This window comes from Antechinus flavipes, chromosome 1 (assembly GCF_016432865.1).
Source record: "Antechinus flavipes isolate AdamAnt ecotype Samford, QLD, Australia chromosome 1, AdamAnt_v2, whole genome shotgun sequence".
In the NCBI taxonomy this organism is placed as follows: Eukaryota; Metazoa; Chordata; class Mammalia; order Dasyuromorphia; family Dasyuridae; genus Antechinus; species Antechinus flavipes.
In genome coordinates this window covers 433,029,421-433,056,654 of record NC_067398.1, presented here as the reverse complement: position 1 = coordinate 433,056,654, position 27,234 = coordinate 433,029,421, and the positions used below count along the sequence as shown (strand labels likewise).

At 31.3% G+C, this 27,234-nt stretch overlaps 1 protein-coding gene across 7 annotated transcripts in view; it reads left to right on the top strand.

The window, feature by feature from the left end:
• RALYL (RALY RNA binding protein like) overlaps positions 1-27,234 on the top strand; it is an 801,687-nt gene that overhangs the window by 181,410 nt on the left and 593,043 nt on the right. For 4 of the 7 annotated variants that reach the window (XM_051969970.1, XM_051969968.1, XM_051969967.1 and 1 more), the window contains exon 2: positions 10,260-10,371. The exons of 2 other annotated variants lie outside the window; for them this stretch is intronic. In XM_051969970.1, the coding sequence (XP_051825930.1) occupies positions 10,365-10,371 (7 nt within the window). In that variant the 5' untranslated portion in view covers positions 10,260-10,364. The remainder of the gene's footprint in view (positions 1-10,259; positions 10,372-27,234) is intronic. One more of the 7 variants, XM_051969969.1, reaches the window with a different exon arrangement.

Here is a 27,234-nt window from a genome sequence, read left to right as displayed (position 1 = left end):
TCTCTCTCTCTGTCTGTCTGTCTCTCTCTTCCATTCTCTCTTTCTCCCCCCTCTCTCTCCTCATTCTGTACTGTCAGACTATAATATATAATATCTAGATAATATTTTGCTTTAATCACTGGAATTAAAAATATTGAACAACTTTTTAAAGAAATAAAGACTGGGTTCCAATTTCTTTATAGTTCCTGCAAAGTAATAGTACACAAAGATAATACATATGTGTATACACACATATATGTATGTATTTATATACTCAAACATATCAGTGTATATACATGCACACATACTTAACGATACTGCTATCTACTCTGCTCAAATATTACATATGTGTGTCTGTGTGAATTATTTAGTTGGCCAGAGTAGATAGCAATGCCAACAGGAATTTTAAAGTAAAATTTGCCACAGAAAACCTGAAGTATAGATGATTAGCTATAATTGATAGTTGACTATGACATAACTTTTATACCTTAAAAGGAGACTGGCATGATGCTTTTAAATATTATCATTGCTTATATTTACTAATTTAGATTTCTGTTTACTAGATAAAATAATTTGTTAATGTAAATTGAACATGAAGGTATAAATTGAGTATAATTTTTTCATATTTGATTCTAATAGAGAAAAAATTAAGTTAACTTTGAAAATTGTTCAAGTTTACTTATGGAGAAATTGAAGCAGCATGAATAATAGGCTACTAAATGGAACATTATAAAGTACTGTATCTGGAGTCAAAAACCCAAGAGATTAAACTCAACCTTAGACATTTATTATCTTGTAACTTCATATAAGTCACTTAACCACTGTCTGCTTCAGTTCTGTTATTTGTAAAAAACCTCCTTAAGTTTTTGTGAGAACAAAATGAAATAATATTTGTAAAGTGCTTTGTACCTTTTAAAGTGCTCCATAAAAGCTAACAGTTTTTTGTTGTTGTTGTTCTTGTTCTTGTTGTTGTCATTATTATAATAGAAAGCAAACTAACCTAAAAGTATAGCGTAAACTCTGGTCCTAATTACAACATTTACTAAGAGTATAGTGTTTGGAGAAATTCCTTGAAATCAGTGTCCTCCTTTGTAAAGTATTTGGGTTGAATGGCTTTTTCAACTGTACATATTGTGTTTCTAATTTCTTTTACTGCCATTTTGGAATTTTTTTTTGGCCATATGTATACATTTGCAACTCAGAGCCATCCTGACCAACCTGTTGAGTGTCCAGTAGTTAAATTTTACCCAGATAGACTGAAATTGGTTCATGTTAGGTTTAATGGAGCAGTAGAATAAGAACTAATGGGAACTAGTTTTGATTTGGAATAATCTGCTGCCTTCCAAGATCAGTACACTAATTATATCTATAACTTAGATGATCTATGCACTTTTTTAAAAATTTTATTTTGTTTAATAATAACTTTATATTGACAGAATCCATGCCAGGGTAATTTTTTACAACATTATCCCTTGCACTCGCTTCTGTTTTGATTTTTCTCCTTCTTCCCTCCACCCCGCTCCCCTAGATGGCAAGCAGTCCTATATATGTTAGATATGTTGCAGTATATCCTAGGTACAATATATGTTTGCAGAACCGAACAGTTCTCTTGTTGCACAGGGAGAATTGGATTCAGAAGGTAAAAATAACTCGGGAAGAGATCTATGCCCTTTTTAAACACTGACGTTTCCAAGTTTCAAAGCATTGAAGAAAATCTGCCAAAAGTCACATCTAATTCTCTATAGGCTTGTACAAAGATTAATATTTAGAAGGGAGGCGGCAATAAATCTTAAGATTTAGGGAAGATTTAATACCATTACTAGCGATAAAAATCTAGGATTAAATATAATCATTCTAGAACTAATTGTTATTCTACTTTTGCTCACTTTTTTCTTTCTATCTATCAATTCATTTGTGTTTTTTCTCTGCCGTTTTGAAATCAATCATGTATCTCATCATGTCTTTTCTTTCTCTTTTTTGTTTTCTTTTTTTTGGTGAGGCAATGTGAAGTGACTTATCCAGGGTCACTTAGCTAGTAACTATCTTGTGACTGAGGTCAAATTTGAACTCATCTCCTCCTACTACTTCAAAGCCAATGCTCTATTCACTATGCCACCTATCTGCCTCTATTCTCATTTGTTAATAAAACAAAGCAAAGCAGTCTTACTTAACTTAGATTGATAGGTGTTGCCTTAGTTTCTAAGTATTTTTTGTTTGTTTTGTTTGCCTCGACCAAAAGATATATTGTATGTATATAATTTTCTACATAAAGAAACTTTTTTTTTTCTTTTCAATGTCTTTTTGGTATATGCCTAGTAGTGCTATAGCTCACTCAAAGTATGGCAGTTTTCTGTGTACAATTCCAAATTGCCAACCAGAATGGCTGTATCCATTCACAGGTATCCCAACGTGCATCATTGTGGTTGATAATGAATGAGGTGATAACTAGTGAAATAGAACCAGAACTATAACATTGATATTATAAAATGAACAATTTGTGGAAACTTATAAGCTGATGAAGAATTAAATGAGCAAAATAAGGAGAACAATTTGTACAATAAGAATATTGTAAAAACAAGTGACTTTTAAATTGTGTTATCAGTATGATGACCAATCATGTTCCCATGCATTATAAATGATCGATTTAAAGTGTAGAATAAGCCAGATGCTATCCATATTTCTTATAAGAATTTTTTTCCCCTCTTTTTGCCGAATGTGGTGGGGGTTGTGAGAGAGAAAAATAAATTTGTTATTTTTAATATAGGGGTTGAGCTATAGATTTGAAATAATACATGTACTTTCAGATGAAGTTATGGTACTCTATAAGAGACTGCTCATGAAGTAGGAATAATCTGCAAAAGTTTATAATGTAAAAATTAAAAAAAAACATTTATAGCATTTAAAATTTAAACATTTTATCTACAAGTTCATGTGTTTTCTGGCTTTTCTAAGCATATTGAAAATTTAATTTGTGTTTTAATAATATTATCCACAATTCTTAAACATTGTTCATTCACAGGGATGAAAATAACTTCAGGAAATCTGCTAAATACTTGATGTATATTAAGTCTTTCAACCACCATGTGAAATAGATGCTATTTTTATCTTCATTTTATACCTTGGAGACTAAGATTGAGAGAAGTTAAATGAATTGCCAAGAGTCATTCAGCTAGTAAATGTCTCAGGTTTTCCCTCTCCAAATGCCAATATTCGATCCATTCTGATAGCAAAATTTTCATCATAGGTTTTTGTGTTTACATAGATAAATCAAAATGAATAAGTTATAATTTGTGTAAAATAAATAGAAAATAAATCAGTCATTAGGTAAATGGAAGACTAAAGAAACTTTAAGCAATAAGAGTTGAGTATAAACATTTATGTATATGTGTAGACTATATATTTATATGTATGTGTGTGTATGTTTATTATGTATGTGTATACATACATGCATATATTATGTAACTATTTAAATTATAAAATATTTCTTTTATTATTTTTCACACACCTGCATAGAACATGCAGCAAATAGAAAATCAGTTACTACTTTTATAGACTACAGCTATAATAACATTTCTAATTTCCAACTACCTTGAACTTTTCATTAAATTTTTATTTTTACAAATGTACATTTTGCTTAATCAAGAAAGTCATTCAAAAGATACATGCAGTTTTTTAGTAGTAGTACATATAAAATTTTTATGAAATACAAGACTGAACATGGCTGTCTTTCAGATTTTTTAACAATCACATAATATCAACCATAAAGAGGAGAAAGGCCAAAGAACAGAGGAGGATAGATACTTGATAAATTGAGTTTTTAAAATAAAATTAAATTGGCATGAATGCTAATATTTAAAGAGTGTCTCATTATATATTTAGGTATAATAAATAGATCAAGAAGATCTTAAAATTATGTATATAAAATAATTTAATAGAATATGGAAAAGGCATTAATTTTGATTTCAAAATACACAGGTTAGTTTCATTTTTACTGCTTGTTATTCAAATTATCTATATAATAGATCAAATGGACTTAAAATCCTTGCCATGACTAACATTCCAGTTTGGGTATTCAGTTTGGAAAACTATCCCAGTTTGGGTGTCCAGTTTAGGAAACTAGCCCAGGCTCAAGGTATTCTTTTGATATACATTATGTAAACATTAATGTGCAGTATCTAATTAAAAATTCTCATTATCCACAAAGCACTGTTAAAGAATTCTCATATGGAATAGTTTCAAATCTGCTCTCAATCCTGATTACCTTTCTTTGCATATGTTTTAGCTTATCACTGTTTCTTCTAAAATGTGACTTGTAGAGCTAAACAGTTTCCATTAGTGATTTAACAAGGGCAGAACACAGTGAGACCTTTACATGTATCTACTAACTTTTTTGGTTGTTCTTTAATAAATACCCTTGATTCACATTGAACTTTAATTCCATAAAAACCCCCAGATCTTTTTCAAATGAAATGTTTCTAGCATCATTTTCCCAGTGTTATTATATATGTAAAATTCATTTTGGTAATTAATTTTAAGGCTTTATCCCTATTAAACAGATTAAATGTTAGCTTCAGCTTTCTGAAATATTTTTGGACTCTTTTGTTTTTTATATCTAGTAAACATCTCTCTAAATATCTCATCCATTTTTGATAAATATGCCATTAATGGTTGCATCTAAATCATAAATAAAAATATTGAAAAGAATCAGATCAAGGATAAAACCCTACACCATTCCCTGAAGACCTTCTTTATGATTGACAGGAAATCATTAACATATCATTGGGGCTAGTTAAAATAAGTTCAGCACTTATTTCCCTTCTCCATACCACTGTCCATTGTGAGCCTTTGTCAAATATCTTCAAAGCTTTTATTCTGTTATTTAATGCCCTGAAAAATCTGGCCTCAACTTTAGCTCCAACTATGTCCCTTTACATACACCTTGCCCAAGTGAAACAGAACTGTTTGTATCCTTTCCATTGTCCATACCTTCACTGATCCTTCCCCCTTTTTTCCCCAGATTTTGAAATATTTCTCATTTTTTTCTTATTCTTGAAATAGCTCCTATATTTTAAAGTCAAATATATATTTATATATATATATATATAAATTATAAAAAAATATGTCCTTAATTTCTTGTAGCCAGGTGACTGAACAGAAAAAGTGCTATGTTTGGAGTCAAGAAGTCGAGTACAAATTTGACCTCAGACATTTCCTAGGTGTGTAATCCTGATCAAGTCACTGATTTACCTCAGTTTCCTCCTAGGACTACAAAATTAGATAGAGAAATGGCAAACCACTTCAGCTTCTTTGCCAAGAAAACCCCACATGTGATCATAGTCAGACATGACTGAAATGAGTGAACAGCAACAACTTATTTCCATAAACAATTAATTATCTTTCCTTCATTAGAATCTATAGCTTTTTGTTGCTCTCTGAGTTAATCTTATACTAATTTTTATTATTGTTATTTATGTCAATATTGTAACTCCTCTAATATACTATATAAATTCCTTAAAGATAGAGACTATAGGTTCTTATCATCTTTGTGTAGTACTCAGAATCTTATATAGAGTAAGCAGTTGAGATATTATTGGTTTATGAAAATGTTTTATTTCCATTTTATCATTTCACAGTAAGCTTCAAATGCTATCATTTTCTCCAGGAAAGTCTTCCTCTGAAATATTACCTTTTTTTGGATAAAGAATAAATTAGAATAATGATAAGGACTATACCTGTGCTTTCATTTAAATGGAGGAAACTTTCTTTACTAATGCAGATCTGTATCCTTCACTGCAATTTATAGTCTTAAGAGAGTTGGCAAACCAATGAGAGATTAAGTGACTTGCACAGTCAGTTACACAATCAGTTCTTAAAATTATGGAATAAAAATTTTTAGAAAAATTGCACATGTTTAACCTATATTGAATTATCTGCTGTCTGGGTTGGGGGGAGAGGAAGGAGAGAGGGAGGAAAATTTGGAACACACAGTTTTGCAAGGATGAATATTGAAAACTGTATTTTCATATATTTTGAAAAGTAAAACTCCATTATTATTAAAAATATGCAAAAAGAAAACAATTCATTATTTCATACTGTCTCTATTAAGAAATAAATTGTAGATATTCAGCCAATCAACCTATAAATCAGCAAGCATTTATCAAGTGCCCATCATGTGCCAGGAATTCTGTCAAGTACTAAAGAAAAAGAGATAAATTTGAAACAATTTTTTTCTTAAAAAGTTTCCATTTCAAATAGAGATAACGTGTGTGTATGTGTATATGTGTGTGTGTATATGTATACACACACACACACACACACACACACACAGAGATATGTGCGTGTATGCACTCAAGCATACACCTACATAAACATATACATAGCATATATAAATTAAATACAAGGTGAACTTACAAGGGAAGACAGTAGAAGAATGGGAATCAGAAGGGGGATTCCTCATAAAAGGTCTCCCTTCCTAAATAGGTAGTCCTTAAGTTGACTCTTGAAGTAAAATGGGGAATCTGAAAAGAGAAGTCTAGTGGGAGAAAATTTCAAACATTGGGTATAACCAGGGCAAAGGGCAGATATGGACCCTGCTATGTGAGAAATAGTAAGAAAGTCATTGTGGATAGATCATAGAGAGAATGAAGACAAGTTAGCTGTAAGTAGATTGGAAAGGTAAGAAGGAGCCAGGTATTGAAGAGCTTAAAATGCCAAAGAAATGGTTTTAAAAGGGCAAACATATTCAGGCACACAATTTCCATAATCTAATGCTGTTCTCTTGCTAGCTTATACTGAATCAGCATTAAAAAACCATTTCTTACATTAACCTTATATCCTTGTGAACTAAATACACTGAGGAAATGAAGTGTTGGTGATCCATTTTGGAAACCATTTAAATATAGATCTAAAGGTGAGCAGCTGTACTTTAGAAATAGATAAAACATTTCTTATAATAATAATAAAAATAATGATAATGATAATAATGCCTTAAATGTAAACCAAATACCTCAGCTCTCTATCATACTTAACAGGCAATATTTCTTTTCTTTTAGTATGAAACAGTAAATTTGTATTTGCGTCTAAAATAAATGCTTGTTAGTTCTACATTTTTATTTAATTATGTGGACTAAATACCTACTTGCAAAATAACCATATGATAAATAAAATATATAAATACTCTCATGTATTATAGTGTCACTTTGGGAGGCTATATTAAGTATAACAACATAATGGGATACATTAAAATTATATATTCCCTCATTTCTAGGAGTGAATGATTTGAAAATACAAATGTTTTCTTGAGAGGACAATTTATCTATAAGTCACATTAACATTGATTTGAACATCATCTTGGGAAATAATGTTAAATTCCATTGCTTAAAAAAAAACAAGATTTCATCAGCATTTATGTATAATCTTACCTGACACAGGCCCCATCCTTTCTATATAATAACAAATGCTACATTGAATATCCATTTACAAAAAGAAGCAGTTATTGATTAGCCTTTTACTAATGAACTTTTCTGAACTTCATTATGTAATTTATTTGATAACTAGTAGAGAAACAGTTATTATTTTCTTTCAATAAAGCTAATCATATAATTATATCTTAAAGTCTACTTTCTGAAAAATTCCAATAGTTTGTTTTTTGTTTTTTGTTTTTTTTATCAATAGCAACAATAGCAATAGCATTGATGTTTGTCTAGGACCTTCTCTTTATATATAATTTTTATAATGGAATTTTTGTCTTTAGTTTAAGGAAGTATCTCTTATTGTCCTTTGCTAAAATATAATTTTTTTTTGGAAGAGCTAATTCATATTAGTGAATATAAACTAGTATAGTAGGTCTGATATTTTGTGAAATGGACAAATTTGGAGAACTGTAAGAGTAGGAGGCAGGGCAGGTACATTTTAGTTAGGGTGCATAAAATGGAAATGTAGGTATCAAGTATAGGCAATGTTTGAGTATGTGCTGGTACCTAGAGAGTTAGCTCTGCAGTGGAAGACTGAAGTGACAGATCTCAAGCAGCTATGGAAGCAGCATCAAGAAACCCAGTGCTTTGGAGGAGACATTGAAAAAGAGGGTGGAAGAAAAAACAAGTAGGGGAAGAATTTGAGATTAACCTTACCTGCTTTGTTTTTCATAGGTTTGTGGTTTGGTGCACTGATTGAAAAGATATTCTCCAGTTAATATGTGGCTTACATACATAAAAAAGAATTGACAAGAGGAAAAGCCTAGGCTTTTTATAGCCATTTGTGGGGGAAAAAAAAGTTCAAAGTGACTATTAATTAGAAATTAAAACAATTCCAGAATTCTACTTTATACCTATTGAATTGGAAAAGATGACCAAAAAAGGAAAATAACAAATGTTGGAGAGGTTATGGAAAAATAAACACATTAGTGCTCTGTGAGTAGACTGTAAATAGGTAGAGCTATTCTAGAAAATAATGTGACTGTGAAATTGATAACACCCCAAAGCCCTCCCAAATGTCAAGTCCCTTAAGAACGGAGACTGTTCTGTTTTTCTTTTTTGTATCCCCCCATATTTTGCAATGACTAGCAGAAATATTCATTAAATTAAATTGAATTGAACCCTTTTCCCAGTGGTTTCAAGCCGATGCAAGTCAACTCTTCATTGAATTAGCTCAGCATGTACAGCATTGCTGTTAAAACTAATGTCATTAGCAGAGTGGTGGCTGCTGCTGCCCTAGTTGAAGGGTGAGAGGTGCCAAAGTGTGCAGGTGCCTGTTCCTCCCTTTCTACCTTTCCTCTGTGCTAAGATGATTCTTCTCTCTTATGTAATTAGTTTTTCTGAGCTGTCTGTGGCTTTGGTTAATTTTATTTATGACACATCTATAACCATAACTCCTAAAAATATTACATAGTCTGGGTATATATAGGGTGTTGCCAAATCATTCAATCATGTATAGGTATTGAAGGCAGCTTTTAAAAAACACAGCTCATAGTAGCAAGGAGAATCATACACCCCCTCCTTTTTTTCTTCTATTGCATACTTAACAATGTCTAAGCTTTACAGAGTATTCAAGAAATATTTAAGTCTCAACTCTACCATCTCTCTCAGATAGGTAGCTTTTTTTTGTAACTTCCTAAGGTTGAATTTAATTACTTCCCTGAACCTAGGTTTTCTTATCCATAAAAATGGGGATAAACATAACTGATGTAGTTTCCTGACAGTGTTGTGGGTTTTTTTATTATTGTTATTATTTTGGGTAAGGAAATCAAACGAGATAATGTGTACAGAATGCTTAGCAGTCTTTAAGACACTATTTGAAAGGCCTCTTACTTTTTCTTCTCTTTCTCCGTCTTTGCTTCTCCACATACTCATTCTCTACTCTTTTCATTTGTGACTCTCCCTCCTTTTCCTTCTCCTTTTTTTCCTGTTTCCCTCCCCCCTTTCTCCTTTTCCCTCCCCCTTTTCCTCCTCCTGCTAATATTATTGTTATACCTTCCTTCTTCAGAGGGCCAGCATCATTATATGTCATATATATACTAAGGTGCAGAAAAAAATATTGTGAGACTTTACCAGTACCAGGAAATTGAGTTTTTTTTTTTTTTTTTAACTAAGTGGCAACAGCAACCTAGTATAAAGTAGATCACTTTAATCGTACACCCAAGAGGAAAATGTCCAACTAAAGGCTTCATTTATTGAAAATTATGAGTATAATTTGAGAAAAAACATCTCCTAATATAATTCAGCTTACTTACTTTTTCCTATTTTCCAAATATTGCAAAATGGAGAATGTGGGAAATATATGCCATATTGACTGAACATTGAGTCAAATTGTGAATCCTGGTGGGAGGAGAAGGAAATAATTTAGATATAAATGATATGAAAATAAACCTCTTTTTAAATCTAGGAACAAAAGATGTACTTTGGTTATATAAATAGCCTAACTTGTTTTACACTGTACACTACTTACTGATTTTACAGATAGATTTCATTAGGAGAGTCTACTTTGTAATGGTACTTTAGTTCATAATCTTTCCTTAATTGTTGGGCTTAAGCTTTTCATTTGTTGTTAAAATCTTATATCAGAAAATCAATAAAACATATTAAAAGGAGTGATCCATGGACCAGAGAATTCTGTTATGAGCAAGATACAGCAGTTTCAAGAAAAATTCTTACACAGCAAGTTAGCATTTTAAATGTGTTTTATGTTTGCTGAATGTTTTGCAGAATAACTTTTAGTATTCGAAACATCCTATCAGAAGAGGATGAAAGAGAGGCATCATCATCATTATTATTATTATTTTACAGATACGAAAAGTAAGAACTGAAGCCAAAATTAGAACATTTGTTTCCCAGTCCTCTGCTGAATCCATTGAACTACTCTGTCTCCTAGCAATAGAATGCCCACAGGTGATGTATGGTAAATTAAACATAACTAATTGTATTACTAACAGTTATATACACAACAAACCATATATTTTACACATGCACCAGGGAATTAAGTGCTTGTTGATTGATTGATCTTTGTATTAATACAATATATTCTACAATTGTTTATGCTAGACCCTTTTTCATTTGTCTGATTACACTGTGATTTTTCTCCTAATGATTCTTACAGCTACTAATTTTGGATCCAAGGTCAGGAAAAACTGTGTACAAATATAACACTTCACTCCAACTGTGTGACTCTGTGCCAATAACTTAAATGCTATCTGCCTCAGTTTCTTAATTTATGAAATGGGGATAATGAAATACTTGCTTCCCAAAATTGCTATGTGAAGCAAAAGAGCAATGAGATAATATTTATATAGCTTCATAAACTTCCATATAGTATAAAAGTACTTGTGTTATTATTATTAATTTGTGAGCTTTAACACATTTAAATTATTATAAAAGTCCTATCTGATGCCAGCATGTTATAGAAATGACACTGATTTCTTGAAAATCATGTCCTAGAGAGGTTTTTATTATAAGTGTGGTCCTCACATTATCAATTTTTTTGGTGATGATTCATGAAAAATGCCTTGAACTATTGAAGTAAATAATATAATGAAATACGTTTTTTAATGAAAACAACAACAATATTGCTCTAACTTCCTAAATAGCATGAGATTTATATTTTTAATTCATAATTATAATCAAATCTGGGTCAAGATAGTGGTAAGGGTGAGAGATCAAATCAATTTGGTAAAATGAATGAGAGCATAAATCATACAATAGGTATAATATATAAATCTTAATGGCTTTCAAAACTGAAGCAATATGAAGTATGAATAAAATAAGCTTAAAGATCATATAAATTTCAGTGTACATAAAGGCTATCTTTTTTTTATGTTATTATGCTTTACTTTACAAAGGAAAAATGAATCAATATTTGTATTTTCCCTTGTACTTGTCTTTTCATCATGATGTGGGGAGGAGAGTAGAAATAATTTGAAACATCATTTGATTCAATTCATAGTTAAAAATTGTTATATCAGCTAATGGCATCTTTGAATTCTTTGTATCAATGGGAATTCTGAACTTATAGATTTTCATCCTCCTTTAACCAACAAAGCATTTATTCAGTTTAAAAAATTTTGAATTCCAAACTCTGTTTTTTCATCATCCATCTCCCACCCATTAAGAAGGCAATTAGTATGATATCAATTATACACATGGGGAATCATGTAAAATGCATTTCCATATTTGTCATGTTACAAAAAAGTAAGAAAAATTAAGAGAAAAAAGTATGTTTCAGTGTGCATTCATAGTTCATCAGATATCTCTTTGGAGGTGAATTCTATTTATATAGACAGGTCCTTTGGAATTGTTTTGAATCATTTTCTTGATCAGGGTTACTATGTCTTTCACAATCAATCATCCTTATCATATTACTATTACTATATACAATATTCTACTTTTGCTATTTTTCATGAATTCATATAAGTCTGCCTTGGTTTTTTCTGAGACCATGCTGCTCATCATTTTTTAAAACACAATAATGTTTCATCACAATCAAATGACTAGTACAGGAACAAAAAGAGCTGCTATAAATATTTTTTATACAAATAGATCTTTTTACCTTTTATTTGGTATTTTTGTATTATAGACCTAATAATGGCATTGCTAGGTCGAAGGATAGAAAAATGTTGACAGTCCTTTGGACAAAGTTCCAATTGCTCTATAGAATGGTGGGATCCATTTACAACTACCAAAAGTGCACTAATTTTCCTATTTTGCAGATTATCTCCATCATTTATCATTGTCATTTTCTATCATGTTAAGCAATCTGAAAGACATGCAGTCGTCCTTCAGAGTTGCTTTAATTTAATCAACAATAATTTAGAGAACTTTTTCAAAATTATAGATAGTTTTGACTTCTTTGTCTGTAAACTTGTTCATATCTTTTGACCATTTATCACTTGGGGGAATGGCTTTTATTTCTATAAATTTGGCTCAATTGTATATATACTTGAGAAACAAGGCCTTTATCAGATAAACTTGCTGTAAAATTTTCCCTCTCTTTCCTTCTGATGTTGGCTACATCAGTTTTATTTGTGTAACTTTTTAAAACTCTTATAATCAAACTAATTCATTTTGCTTCCCTTGATCTTTTGCTCTCCTGTTTGGTCATAAATTCTTCCCTTATCCATAGTCCTTTTGGATAGAATTTTCTTTACTCCCCTAATGTGCTTAAGATATCATCTTTTATGTGCAAATCATGTACCCATTTTGAACTTATGTTGGCAGATGGTGTGATATGTTTATCAATGCCTAGTGTGTGACAAACTGCTCTCCAATTTTCCAAGAAATTTTTTCATATGATGAGTTCTTGTCAGAGGAATTTGGATTTTTTGTTTATCAAACAATAGATTACTATTGTAATTTACTACAGTGTATTATTTACCCAATCTATTCCACTGATCTACAATTTTATTTATTAGACAGCACCAGATTGTTTTGGTGATTACCACTCAAATATAGCTTGAAATCTGGTAGCACTAAGCAATCTTTCATCACATTTTTTTCCTTACTGATTCACTTGATATTCTTGATCTTTTGTTTTCCAGATAAGTTTTACTGTTTTTTTCTAGATCTACAAAATAATTCTTAGAATTGTCATTTTTATTATATTAACTTAGCTTAACTATTATCAATTAATATTTCTCTACTTGCTATGATCTTTGTGCAAAATGTTTTGTAATTATATACATATATTTTTGGGATTCGTCTTGGCATTTAGATTTCCAAATGTTGTATAATATCTACAGCTATTTCAAATGCATTTTTTCTTTACATATCTTCCTGCTGTGTTTTGTTGGTAATATCTAGGAATGGCAATGTATTATTTGATAGATTTTTTGTTATTAATAAGGTCAATTATACTGATAGTTTTCCTGATATTGAACTAATTCTGTCTTCCTGGTATAATTCCCACTAAGTCATAGTATATGATCTTTGTGATATATTGCAATAATCTCCATGCTAGTATTTGATTTTAAAATTTTCATCAATATTAATAATAAAAATTGAGCTATATATACATGCATATGTATGTGTGTATATATATATATGTATATATATATATAAATTCTATTTTTACTATTTGGAAGTGGGATTAACTTCCTTAATCTGTAAGAATACATGTAAATTCATGTAGTCCTGGGGATTTTTTCTTAGGGAACTCAAAAATAGCTTGTTCAATTTCTGTTCTAAGAGAAGGTTATTTAAATATTATATTTCCTCATATTCATCCATTTCATTTAAATTATCAGTTTTATTATCACTTTTTTCCTTTGATACTTTGCTTTTAGCTATTTTGATGTTGTTGTCTTCTGAGTTTATAGCTTGATCTTCTAGTCACCATAGTATCTTTTTTATAATTAGATTATTTTATTGTTGTTGTTTGCTCTTTTTTCCCCATCCGGTTTTTGACTTTGAACATTTTGTTAAAGTTGGGCTCTGTTTTCAGGATGAGGGGTACAAGGGTACATAGCCTGGGGGATGCTATCCCAAATTTCAGGCTTTTCTAAATTGCTGTTTCCAGAACTAGTTATGGGGATTTAAAAGTTTTTGGTCCTTCCAAGAAGGGATGATTGATGGGGAGATGTGGTCACCACTCTCTTGGGCTGTGCTCTGGTCCTTTTATAGGAAGGACTCCTGATTAATTTGTAGCAATAAAGACAAACTACTGCTCTTCAGGGCCTTTACTCCTTTGTGATCAAAAACACTTCTCTCTGTTCTGGAAATAGTTAATGGATTTACCAAATAGTAGTCAGTTTTACACTAATTGCTACCACAAGGAACCCATTTAATCTCTTTCTCATCAGTTGCCAGATCACCTTATAATCTCTGACTCAAGAATTACTGAAGATGTTGCCACTTTAAGGCTCACAGCCTGTTGCTACTAGATGGGCTTCAGGCCAATCTTAACACTAGTGTCACAAATTCCTCAGTTGTCTTGAGCTGGGAAAATGTATCATCCCAACCTTATTTTGCCTCTCCTGCTCAAGAGTTCAATCTGACATGTTATTTTAAAGTCATTGGGAAGAGAATCATGGGGGTAATTGCTTCCTCTTCTCCACCATCTTGGTTCTGCCTCTGAAAGTACATTAAACTTTTAAATATTTATCAAACAAAATGATCAATAAAAGATGATCTAAAAGCCATTTGTAGCTGTAGGATGATTTCTAGATATTTGAATAGGCAAATTATAGGTTGAACTCACACCTATCACTCCATAATGGTTCTTTATGAAATATGATAATTATTCATTAGGCAACTACTGTGTCCTGGGCATCCGAGGGAGGAAAAGATAATTAGAAAGGTGAATAAAACATGATTTTTCCCCCTCAAGGAGCTTAAAATCTAGTGTAGAAGATAAAACATATTATACAAATGTATATGTATCCACAATTAAAACCATTATACCTTGATAAATAATTTATTGGTTTCTCTAGCTTCCAGTATTTTCCCTCTCTAATTCACTATCTATATAACTATCAAATTGATATAACTGAGAAAAGGTCTGACTATTTCATTTCTCTCCTCAGTCTCCTCTAACTTTCTCTTGCCTCAATGACAAAACGCAAATGTTCTCTTTTTTAGATTTTGAAAAACATTCATATAGTATCTCCTTAAATTCTTTTCAGACTTATTGAACATTATTCTCCTTCATATAATCAGTGTCCCAGTACAACTTCTTATCCTGTATGTAACATTTCATTTCCTGTCTCAGTACCTTTGCAAAACCTGTTCCCCATGGATTTCTCTTCTACCCTCTTAGATCTCAGGATTTCTTCAAAATTCAGCTTGTTTAATCTATTCAAGACACTTATCCTGATATTGTTAATTGTGAGATCTTCTCTGCAAACTCTCTAAAAATATTAATTACTTCCTGTGTATATTTTATATTTTGTGTTAATCTTATTTATTCCCATTGTTTTATTTATGGGAAAGAACTTTTCATTTTGTGTCTATATTCTCAGTAGTTGGCTCACTGCCTGTTGTGTAGTAAAGACTTAAATGAATACTTATATGAATATCCTTGAAGGAGAATGAGTACAAGACATACTAGAGAGAACATATCCATCTGATGTTGATCTAGGAAGATTTAATAGATGATATAATATTTGAATTGACCTTCAACAATTGCCAGGATCTTAATATATAGAAATTATAAGAGATATGTCAAAGATATGAAATAACAAGAAAAAAATTGTGAAGGCAAGAAAGTGAAATGTTTGGAGAACAGCAAATCTTCCATTGTACTTAAAATTTAATGTGTGTATGTGTATCCTTTTATACACACAAATGTAGGTATATAATTACTTTTTAAACTCTAGAAATTCGATTGGAATTAGATCATATAGAGCCTTGATTACAAAACTAAGGAATTTAGAAAATGGTGAACCACTGAAAATTTTGGGGCCAAGGAATCAAGTTATCAGAGTTCTACTTTTGGAAAATTAATCTTGTAGTGACAGGAAAAAGCGGTTTAATGTAAGCTCCTTGAGGGCAAGTATTATTTTATATAGTTATTAGTTTGGTTTTTTAATCTTGGTGTCTAAAAGCATGCCTAAAAGCATAATAGTTAAATTAATAAATAATAATTTAATGAATTTATAGATGTCAGGAAGATATTAAAATATTCTACAATACAGATAATACAGGTAATTACTAGAGTGCAGCAGTGAAAATCAAAAGCAACAAATTTTATCATGAAATTTTCAAGCAGAAACGAGGAATTGATAATTGATTAGAAATGAAAATCAAATGAAAAAAGGAATAAGAAATGATCAACCTTTCCATTTTGGTTGATTGGGAGCATAATCATTAGCTTCAATGATTTCTGGTATTTATCATATCAATGGACATTACAATGTCCCTTGGTTCTAAATTTGGGAGAACATTTTCATAACAATTGGAATTATGACTATAGAGGCTTCAAGGCTATGAACAGACCTAGGAAATGGCTTTAACATGGCATAATGTAAGAGTAGTTTAGCTCATTTACTGATTTGATGGGAAACTATATTCACTGTGATGTTTTACAAAAATTCAATGATAATCCTCCTGGAAACAAAACCTACTGCCTAGCAATTTGAGATAAAAGTATCTAATTTTCTTGTATTATCATTATATGTTGTTTCAGAAATCTTTTTTGAGCCAGCAAAATACTATGGACATACCTCAGTAAATTCAAAGTTTCAGATATGAATGGAAATAGTTTGAAAGATTAAAAAAACTTGATTTTAGCAAATGATGTTGGAAGATTGATCAGGTTCTCCCATATATTATGACTGATTGTATTGATACTCCTATCAACTTTCAAACATGGGATCTGTGGCATATACTTATTTGTATGTAATCAGTAGTCGACTCTGGGGCAGGAAGGAAGGGAAAGGGAAAGGGGGGAAATTTACATGGTAACTTTATTGTATATTTAAAAGGAAAAGTATCTTATACAAAATAGATTTGTAATTTCATGTGTAATCATTGTTTTATTAAACTGTTAGGAAAATATTTGTTTTTTCCATAAATAAAAATTCAATAAAATATATTTTAAGATATGATGTTATGTGTGAAAAACAGCAGGTAGACCAGTATAGATGGGGAGTAGACTATGTGGAGTTAAATATAAGAAGATAGGTAAGGACAATGAACAGAAGGAGCTATGTTTTTGAAAGGCTTTAAAAGCTAAATAGAATATTTCGTATTTGATTCTAGAGATAATAGAGAGCCACTAGAACTTTCTGAATGGTGGAGGGGCCTTATGGTCACAGATACTCTTTAGAAAACTTACTGTGAGAATCTGAGTTCAAATCTGGCCATAGACAGGTAACAGTTCTTAGCTGTGTGACCCTGGGCAAGTCACAACCCCAATTGCCTCAGCAAAAAACAAACAAACAACAAAACAAAAACAACAACAACAAAAAAAAAAAAAAAACACTGGCAGTTTAGTGAAATTTATATTGGAATGGGTAGAAATGAGTCAGAGATAGTTAGTCCAGATGAGAAATGATAAGCCAAGGTTTCTGTGAAAAAAGACATACATACATGAAAGATATTATGAGAGCATGTTTACAGCACTGTGTGAAATTCTGAGAATACAAAAGAATAATCAGAATAATCTCTTCCCTCAGGGAGTTAATATTCAAATAAGTTTTTTTTTTTTTTTTAATCACTTAGTACAGTGTCTGGCACTTACTAGACACAATACAAATGTTTGTTCCCATCTCCTTTCTGGGGAATATAACATATGTACAAAGAACTAAATATAAGATCATATTAAGAGGGACAGAATACTTACAACTGGGGAGATCTGTGCTACTAGTTTCATGTTCTTGTACAAAATAGAGAATCTTGGAAGAGAGGCAAGTTGAAACATGCTCAGTTTGAGATTGTAATGAAACATCCAAGTGAACTTGTCCTTTCATAAGGAGGAGCTAGATTTTAGGAGAGAGATTAGTTTTTGCTATCTAGATTCAGAATCATCTGCCTAGAAAGATAATTGAATCCATAAGAGCAAATTGAATTATCAAAAAAAGACTACTGAATAAAAAGAGTTTGAGTGCAGAGTTTTTAAAAAACACTCATGGGTAAGAGTGAGAGATAAATGATGGATTAGTATCTTAGAAGGCATACAATCAAATACAAGTAAACAGTTTTCCTAGTAGATTAAGCTATGTTCTCAACAGCTCTTATAGCATTGATTTCTTGGAGATCTGCTTGAACTTCTCATAAGATTGCTTTAGGAGAAGATATCAGAGTACTGTAGCCTTGCTTAATTAAATTAAAATTAAATCAATACTAAATATACACTTTATGTAGGTGTTATTTAATTTTTAGGGATGTAGAGAAAATGAAGTTGCTGTTGTACTGATTGTCATTCATTAAACAAACATTTGTGAATACATTGTGCCATGTACAATACTAGACACTGGCTACTTGAAGACCAAAAAATTCAAACAACAAAAAGTAAATCCCCAAATCCTGTCCCTCAAATAGTTTATTTTTTAATTATACTTATTGATTTGATCAGAAGAGATTATTTTTAGAAGGCTACATGAAAGAGTAAGATCAAGATCTGAAGTTTAGGAAAGTTTATTGACTTCCATATTATTACATTCGAGAGAATGGAGGCCAAACTAACTTAATCGATTTTCTCAAGATGGCTGCCTCCACTGGGACCCTGCCAACTCAACCTACAATCAGTCTTGAAAATCTTCCTTATTCTCCTTTGAGGAGAGGTGCTGTTGTATATATTTTAATTTAAACACTACCTGTTTTTCTCATTGATTCATATAGCCTTATTCTTTTGCACCCCTGAGTTTTTCATCCACACTGACCCTTTAAACTCAGACCACTGCAAATGTTCTTCGCAGCTTCTTATAAAATGCTTGAGAATTTGGTTCTCTCAACTTCATTTGAAGTATAGATTGAAAAATAAGAAAAATTCTTAAACAGGCAGGAAAATGCAAGCTATGATGTTAATTTGACTCTGCCCTTTTCCCCCAGGGTGGGAAAATGTCTTTGTATGTCTGCAGGAACTGGGACTGTCCCAGCAGGAGACATACCATTTTTGGTTAATAAATGTTCTATCAGCTTGAAAGTCTAGGTTCTATTCAATTTTTCTCCTTTGTGATTATTTTTATTTCCCTGGAAATTCCTAGGTCTGAATTTAAAGATGGATTAAGAAAGTTTGAGTAGGGATGGGGAAAAATAAATGACAATTCATGTCCAACAGCAAATAATTTTCACTATAGGTAGTTCTTTCTGTTCATTGTTTATTTTTCCCAGCAAAGTCTGTCAATTTCTAATTTTCTTTTTAATGTTATAAATGATATAATTGAATTATAATATGCAAAATAAGACATACAATACACAAGCATTAGGACCAAAATAAAACAATCTCTCTAGTAGCATTTTGGTTTAAGAATGTATTACTAAGGTTTCTTACAAATCACTGCATCAGCCCAAAGCAAACAATCAAAAATATCTTTAGAAATCTGTCCTTTCCTAACCAAGAAAACAATTTCAATACTCATTCAATAAATTAAAATAATGGATAGGAAAAATATATTATTCTTTTGGCACATTTTCAAACAGAAGGATTAGAGACATTCATTCGAATCCAAAAGCATTCATCACAGTCTTTGATTTCAGTAGGAATTGATGTTTGGCCTTTTCTCATTCTAACTCCATCTACTCTAGATTTCATTAACTTGCAAAGGGAAAACACATGCTCATACAGTCTAGGAGTGATATGTTGATATGTGGCAAAAGAAAATCTTAGAAAGCATGAAGAATGCTAATACTTTGTTATTTTATCATTTTATTTTTGCATTTTGCTTCTAAATTTAAAGAAAACTATTATATGTATTTGTAGTTAAATGTGTTATTACTAGAAATGTTATAAAAATTACTGATGCTCCTCACAATTTTAAATATACTTTTATTTGATAAATTATCCCTTCACATTTGCAGGATCCAAATGCTCCATGCTTTCTCAGGTCCTGTAGATTTTGTGCATATTCATATATTAAAATGTCATGATTGCAATCTCATGATTGCCCCATGTCTTCCTGTCTTATGTGATTTTTATTCATGTCTATCCAACTATCATTTAGCATATTGCAGATATCCTATTCTATTCACTGTTTTAGGAATCCCAATAAAACACTTAGAATGTTCATCTGATAACCCTCGCCTTTTTTTTTTTTTTTAAATAAGATTGGTGCATCTGCTAGTCTATTAAGATATACCCTAAACATCTAACATGTTAGCTAATTCTGGGTCCATGAGCTTTTTGCTCATTTTTTTCTATTTTTATTGCTGCATAAAATAACCGAAAGAGAGAGAGAGAGAAAGAGAGAGAGAGAGAGAGAGAGAGAGAGAGAGAGAGAGAGAGAGAGAGAGAGAGAGAGAGTATTTCAATTTTGAGGAAAATAAGGTCTTCCCTTGTTTGGAGCACATTTCACCTTGACTTAAAAAAAAAAAAAAACTTCTAGATAACTGGAACTATCTCAAGTAAAATGAGTTGCAAGTACCTCTTAATTTACAGTCTTCAAGTAGAGGCTGAATGGACACTTATAAGGAATGTTGTAGAAGGGATTTTATTTGTAGGTTGAATTAAATGAATTTTTAAGTTCCTTCAAACATATATTTGGGGTTTCATGGAATATCTTGAAGTTCTATGTGTATATTTTATAGATATAAAGATAGAAATATAAATAAATAAATACCTAGATAAGTTAAATCCATGTGTGCACACATACAGACTTATTTTTTCTGCAATGTGAGGAAATATCTGTATAAAAGTCTTATGTTAATATTGATAAATATCTCATCTGTTATTTTTAATCTTAGAAATTTGCCAGGGGTACCAAGAATTTAAATAATTTGTCTAAGGTAAAATAGAGTATTTAAGAGGTAGAGCTTGAGCTCAAGTGTTTTTGTTTTGGAGGTTTTCTACCTGATTCCGGTGCCAGCCATCTATTCACTACAGCAATTGTATTATCTTTGGAATGGATTTTTTTCTATTAATATTTAGTTAGTTCTAGAACCTTTTCAGTCTGATCTTTTAAAGTTTCATTTTGCCCACCTCACATAAAACATCAAGTAGTCAAGTGATAGGTGTCTAATGTTAGGGTTTCACTTTTATTGGTAGTGAAAATAGAAATTTCAGCAAATAATTTTATCCCACATATGTTTGAGGTTCTTTCAATTGTATCTACAAAGGTTTGAAATTTCTTCTGCTTTTTGTCTTGTTATTCTTATTACTTAGGCTGTTATGTAAGTGAATTTGTTTTCCTTTTCCTTGGCAGCTTTGTTTCTTTGGCAAAATTTAAAGTTAAATTTAGTGTTAAAGAAATATAATTTTGCTGTTTAAATAATTTGGGATTATAGTATATGAAATGTAATATAACCCACATAATTTCTTCCCAATTCTGGGCCTATTCCATTATCTATTTGCAGCATGTTCCCAAAAGTCTCATATTAATAAATTGAATCATCAGGATGTCTTTACAATTGAATATTTGGACTACATGTGTGTGTTTATATCTTTGTGATAAAAACACATACATATTTACATGATGCACATATGCATATACATAAATGCAAACATACATGTGTATATACACATATACTTATACATTTGTATATACATATATGTGTATCTGTATATATGTTATATGTTATATGATAAATAGCTAGATAGATAGATACACATATGCTTTTTCAAGGCTAGTGTGAAAGATTTTTATTTTATTTATTGTAGATTTCCAAACAAATGGACTCATCAGAGTATAAACAGGTTATAATTTAATTTTTTGGATAAGAAAGAGAATTGCTTCCTAGAATATATACCTTTATAACTTAGAAGGAAAGGTGATGTAGTAAACTGCATTAAATTAAAATATTTTGTCCAGTTCAACAAACATTAATTCAAAGACCAAGTTCTTTCTGTTATGTCAAAGCTCTCCTTTTTCTTAATGTGTCATGTTATACTTCAACATTTCAGCAGTCCTAGTCTGACAACTCAGAATGTGAGAGAGATGACCCTAGGTTATTGTAAGATTTGTCAAATGAAATGCAAGCCTTGGCAGAATCTTCCAAGCTGAATAGCTTCAGATACAATCCCAGTAACAAACTGTTTCAGCCATCTAAGGATCAACCAAGGTGATCATAACTTAATGTAATTTTTGGCCATATCTATTCAGGAAACAGATTTTTTTTTAAAAAAGAATCTCCCTTGAATCTCTTTAACTTCTTTTGTAATATTGATGGAGTAATAGAAATAGAGGGTGAAATTCCTCAAAATCTCAAGTTTTTCAGTGTCTGAACACATCAATATAATTTGTTATTGTTAATGAGTTCCATTTTCTTCATAATTTTCAAGCTGATAAAGCATTAAAGAAATTAAAGAATATTCATTGTTATTTTCACTATAAATTATATCACAAATATAAAGTAAGTACCCACAATGGAAATAAGAAATCATTGCTTGAATTGACATAACTTTGAAAGTCTTCAGGGATCAGTGTTCAATATATCCAAATTGGGAAATGATGTGATATATCATGAAAGCAGTTTCAACAAGGACAAAAATAATGGCTCCTAAAAAAATATGTGAATATTGAAGATGGTACCTACTACCTTTTATCATCTTATCTATATAATCTTTTATAAATAGTTTTTTACTGAGTGGGGCTTTCTTGATGAAAATATGAAAAAGCAATTTGTAGGATTTTGTACATTATTCTTATAGTTGACTATACTATCAATTATAGCATTGAGAAATATAAAATGATAAAGTCCCATTTTCTTTTTTATTGTTTGAAGAAATAAGTAATTATACCAAAACCATCATTAAAGTTGCTACATTGTGTTTCCCAGAAGTACAAGTCAATTATTCAATAAGTATTGTTGTAAGCCTATTTAGTGCTAAACATTGCACTACTCACTGAGGATGCAAAAAAAAAAGTTTTAAAAAAAAGTGTCAGCTTTCAAAAAGCTCACAGTTTAATGGAGGAGACATCATGCAAACAAGTTTGTTCTTGTGGCTATTATTGAATTGTTTGAGTTATGTCCACCTCTTTATGACCTCTTTGGGGGTTATCTTGGTAAAGATTTTTACCTGTGATTTGCCATTTCTTTTTCCAGTTCATTGTACAGATGAGAAAACTGAGGCTAACAGGGATAAGTGATTTGCCCAGGATCAAAGAGTTCATAAATGTCTAAGGTCAAATTTTAAGTGTGGAAGATGATTTTTCTTGATGGCCGACCTGGTTTTCTATCCATATCTAACCAGCTACCCAAATTATACAAAGAAAATATGGGAATGAAGACACAGGCATTAAGGAGAATCAGGAAAGATAGAGGGTGAGATTTTAATTGAAACTTGCTAGAAGTCGGGGAAGCCCAGAAAAGTGCAGAAGGGAAAGCTTTCCAGGTCTGATAAAGAGTCAGTAAAAATACCTCAAGTTGGGAAATGAAGTGTCATGTTTAAGGAATTATCAATAATGACAGTATCACTGGGCGGCAAAATGTATTTATGTGTATGTGTGCATGTGCATGTCTGTGTGTGTGCATGTGTGAATATGTGTATGTTGTGGGATAGAGATTATGAAGGACTTTAAATACCAAACAGGGAATTTTGAATTTATCCAAGTGGTGACAGGAGTTACTGGAATGTATTGAATAAAGTAATTGACATGATCAGACCTGAATATTAGGAAGATCACATTGACAGCCCAGTGGATGATAGACTGGCGTGGGGAGAGATATGACATGAAGAGCAACTAGCCAGCTGTTTGAATAGTTCATCTGACAAAGTTGTGAAGATTTTTAGACTGAGGCAATTATAGAGATACTTTTCAACTCCCTATGAAATATATATGTATGTACATATATTTGTTTATATTTATTTCATATAAGAGAGTATGTGTGTATACATACACATTAAAAAGGAAATTGTCCCACTAAGAAAAGTTAGAGAGTCATAGAACATTTTCTGTGTAGAGGACAAATAGGATTTCATTGATGGTAAGTCTCTCCAAGGGCTTCATTTTTTAAATTAGGGATAGGGAGACTGGGTCTGTGATTTCACTGCTATGTGGAACTTTCCAGTAAGCACATTACATCTATTAGTGCAAGTAAGCATCTTCTCCATAAAGTGCATTAAGTAGTTAAGTGACTTTCCCAGGGTCACACAGGTAAAATGTGTTATTAGATCATGCAGGCTCTTTATCCATTTTGTATCCCCAGTGAGTTATGTCAGGCTGCTTTTCAATTTGCAGATTTTATTACTAATTGCATTAAGTTCTAAAAATCTGTGAGGACTTTTCTATAAAATTCATAGGGGGAAAACAGATGAGATCGATTAATCTATATATTAAAAATAAAGCAAATTAAAACAGATATATTTATCAGATTATGACATGTATTTGGAAAGACAATTCATTAATTCATCAGTATATACATATAAACAGACAGGTTAATAGGTACACTTGTTAGAGGAAGCTAGATGGTCAATAGATAGACTGTTGTATTTGAAGTAAGGAAGACCTAAAATCAAATTCTGTCTTAGACATCCAGGCAAGTCACTTAACCATTCTCTACCTCAACTTCCTTATCTGTAATTAAGGATAATAGTAACACATATTTCTCTGGATTATTATGAGGATTAAATGAGATGATATTTATAAAGTGCCAAAATATTGGGGTAATTTATAAATTACCCAAAGGGCATTGGAGAAACATCTAGTGAGTAGGCTGTAAAACCTTCTCTGTTAAGGAAATGATGTAATAGACCTCATTAAGGGCTTATATAACTTAGAGGTAATGGTAATTTATGTACTGTTCTATACATGCATTGTTAACATTAATTACTATTTAAAATGTAGAGGAAAGTTTTTTAGCTCATGTAGTGACTCTTCTGCAGTATTTGCAGAAAAAAAACCACCATCACATACAGATGGTATATATGTATGTGTGTGTGTGTATACTTTGGAGATGGAAAAGAAGGTAAAAGACAGATTTCCATTTTCAAGGAACTTAAATGCTAATATAAAACAAATACAAAAGAAAAATGGAAAGGAGAGTGGAGAGAGGGAAGATACCATATGAAAATCAAGATGAGTAAAGCTGGATAGGAAATAAAAAAAATTGCCTGGCCTGGATACCCTCCTAAACTGAGGTTCTTGGAGGAGCTATTAATCTTACATTGTTAGAAAAGAGCTCAGAGGCTCAGAGTACTGATGAGGTGAGTTCTAGGGTTAAAGTAAACTTCTAGGATGCTGAGATTCTTGGTGCATGATGGAATAATTCAGGGGAGTGTGGAGTAGTGGCAAATGAAGGATCAAAGATTCCATTTTTTCCCATTTATATAGTAATTATTAATTTACAAAGCTATTCTCTTACCTAACTCTGTGAAATAGGTAGTGATGGTGTTATTTTTTTCCTATTATGCACATGAGAAAATAGAAACTCAGAGGAGTTGTAACATATACTGGAATTGTAAATCTAACACTCTCCAGTTTATCTTGTAACATGGGGAAATAAAATGAAAAAAAAAAAAATATCCCTGGGATGGGAGCATCAGGAAAGGTGGTGGAAGGATTCTTGTAAGAACTGGTCCTGGATCAAGGGGAGGGATTTCATCTGGTTAAGTTAGTATGAGGGCTTTGTTTCAAGAGTAGGGAATAGTGTGTGAAAGTGGACAGTAGTGGCGCAATTCAGTATGAGACTGAAGAATAAGTGTGCTTACTAGATTTATGATAAAAATGAGGGTAAAGCTAAAATAAATATAATTATAGGAACTTTCTAATTTTGTAACTTCCTACTGAGTACCAAAATAAAACAGCATAAAGTGGTATTACATTGTTTTCTTGTGATGTTTATCAGGGTCACAGAATCATGTCCTGCACAGAAGCTACAGGGAAGGATTCCTTTCAGGTCATGAAGTTCTCAGGCAGTTCTAAATTTTAGCTGAAATATAGTTTAAAAGGAATAATACCATAAAAAAAGGAAGAAAATGCAGATTATAGTAATTCTTTGAAAACTTTCAAGACCAAAATAAGCAGTTTGTTTTTGCCTTTTCTACAATGAGAGGTTTATCATCAAATCATCAAGGTGTTTATTAATTGTCTACTATGTGTCAGACTGAAGCTACAAGTAGGAAGAATAAAACAATCCCTATTTGCAAGAACTTACATTCTTTTTTAAAACTTTCATTTATATATTTTCATACATAATTATTTAAAAGAAAAACATTAATCATCATTCCCCTAGGACCCTCTCTTCATTTAAATTAAAAAATAAAAACTAAAACACTCATAACAAATATGCATGCATGTCACATTCACACTTTAAGCCCACAATTCCATTAAGTGGAATATTTATAGTGAAGAAAAATAAGACTTAGTGGAGACAAAGGAGGAAAATCATAACAGATGACTTCAGGGATTTTGAATTCATTAAATCATTGGGTAGAACTTGCAAAAAAGGTAAGTTCAGACTTGATCCAAAGAAACACTAATAATAATTCTAGCACTCTCCAAAAATATAATGTGCTCCACCTTGAGGTAGTGAATTATCACGAACTGGAGTAGACAATCACATAAGTAATCTGTAGAAAGGATTCCTGTTCAGAAATGGATGAACTAGACTGAAGTTTAAACTGAATTTTCCCAGTTAGACTGAGGTTTCTTCCAAATTATGAGATCCTTTGATTCAACCATTAATACTTTTATATATATAGATAGTTAACTGATAAATATAATAGTCAATTCTTGCCATAAAATATTTTTCCAGGCAAAATTAATATTGATTTCCAAAACTGATACAGGTTCCTCCAAATATCAGGCACATTGTCATTAATATCGAAGCCTGAGCTTAATGAAAAAAAATTACTCTTTGCTTAACTCAGTCTTTTCTGTAAATAAATAGTTTTCATTATATTACTTTGGTTCAATTTTTTCCCAGTCTTTTATAGTGAAGCATCATGGTATGCTTAGAAGTTTCCTGGTAAAGTCTCCCTTGAATATCTTTCCTATAAATGATACCTTCCTCTTCAGATATTTTATAGAACTTTGCTTCTACTTGTTTTCTGTACTTGGCTAATGTTCACATAATTTGTATATGCATTTCCCCGTTCCATTTCATCTGACTACGAATCCTTTGAAAGGACGGTCTGTGATAAAATTATGTTTTTATCTTGAGCATACAGCACAGTGTGTTATGTATAGTAACTTTTTTTTTTTAACGAATGTGAAGTTGAATTGAATTCATGGTT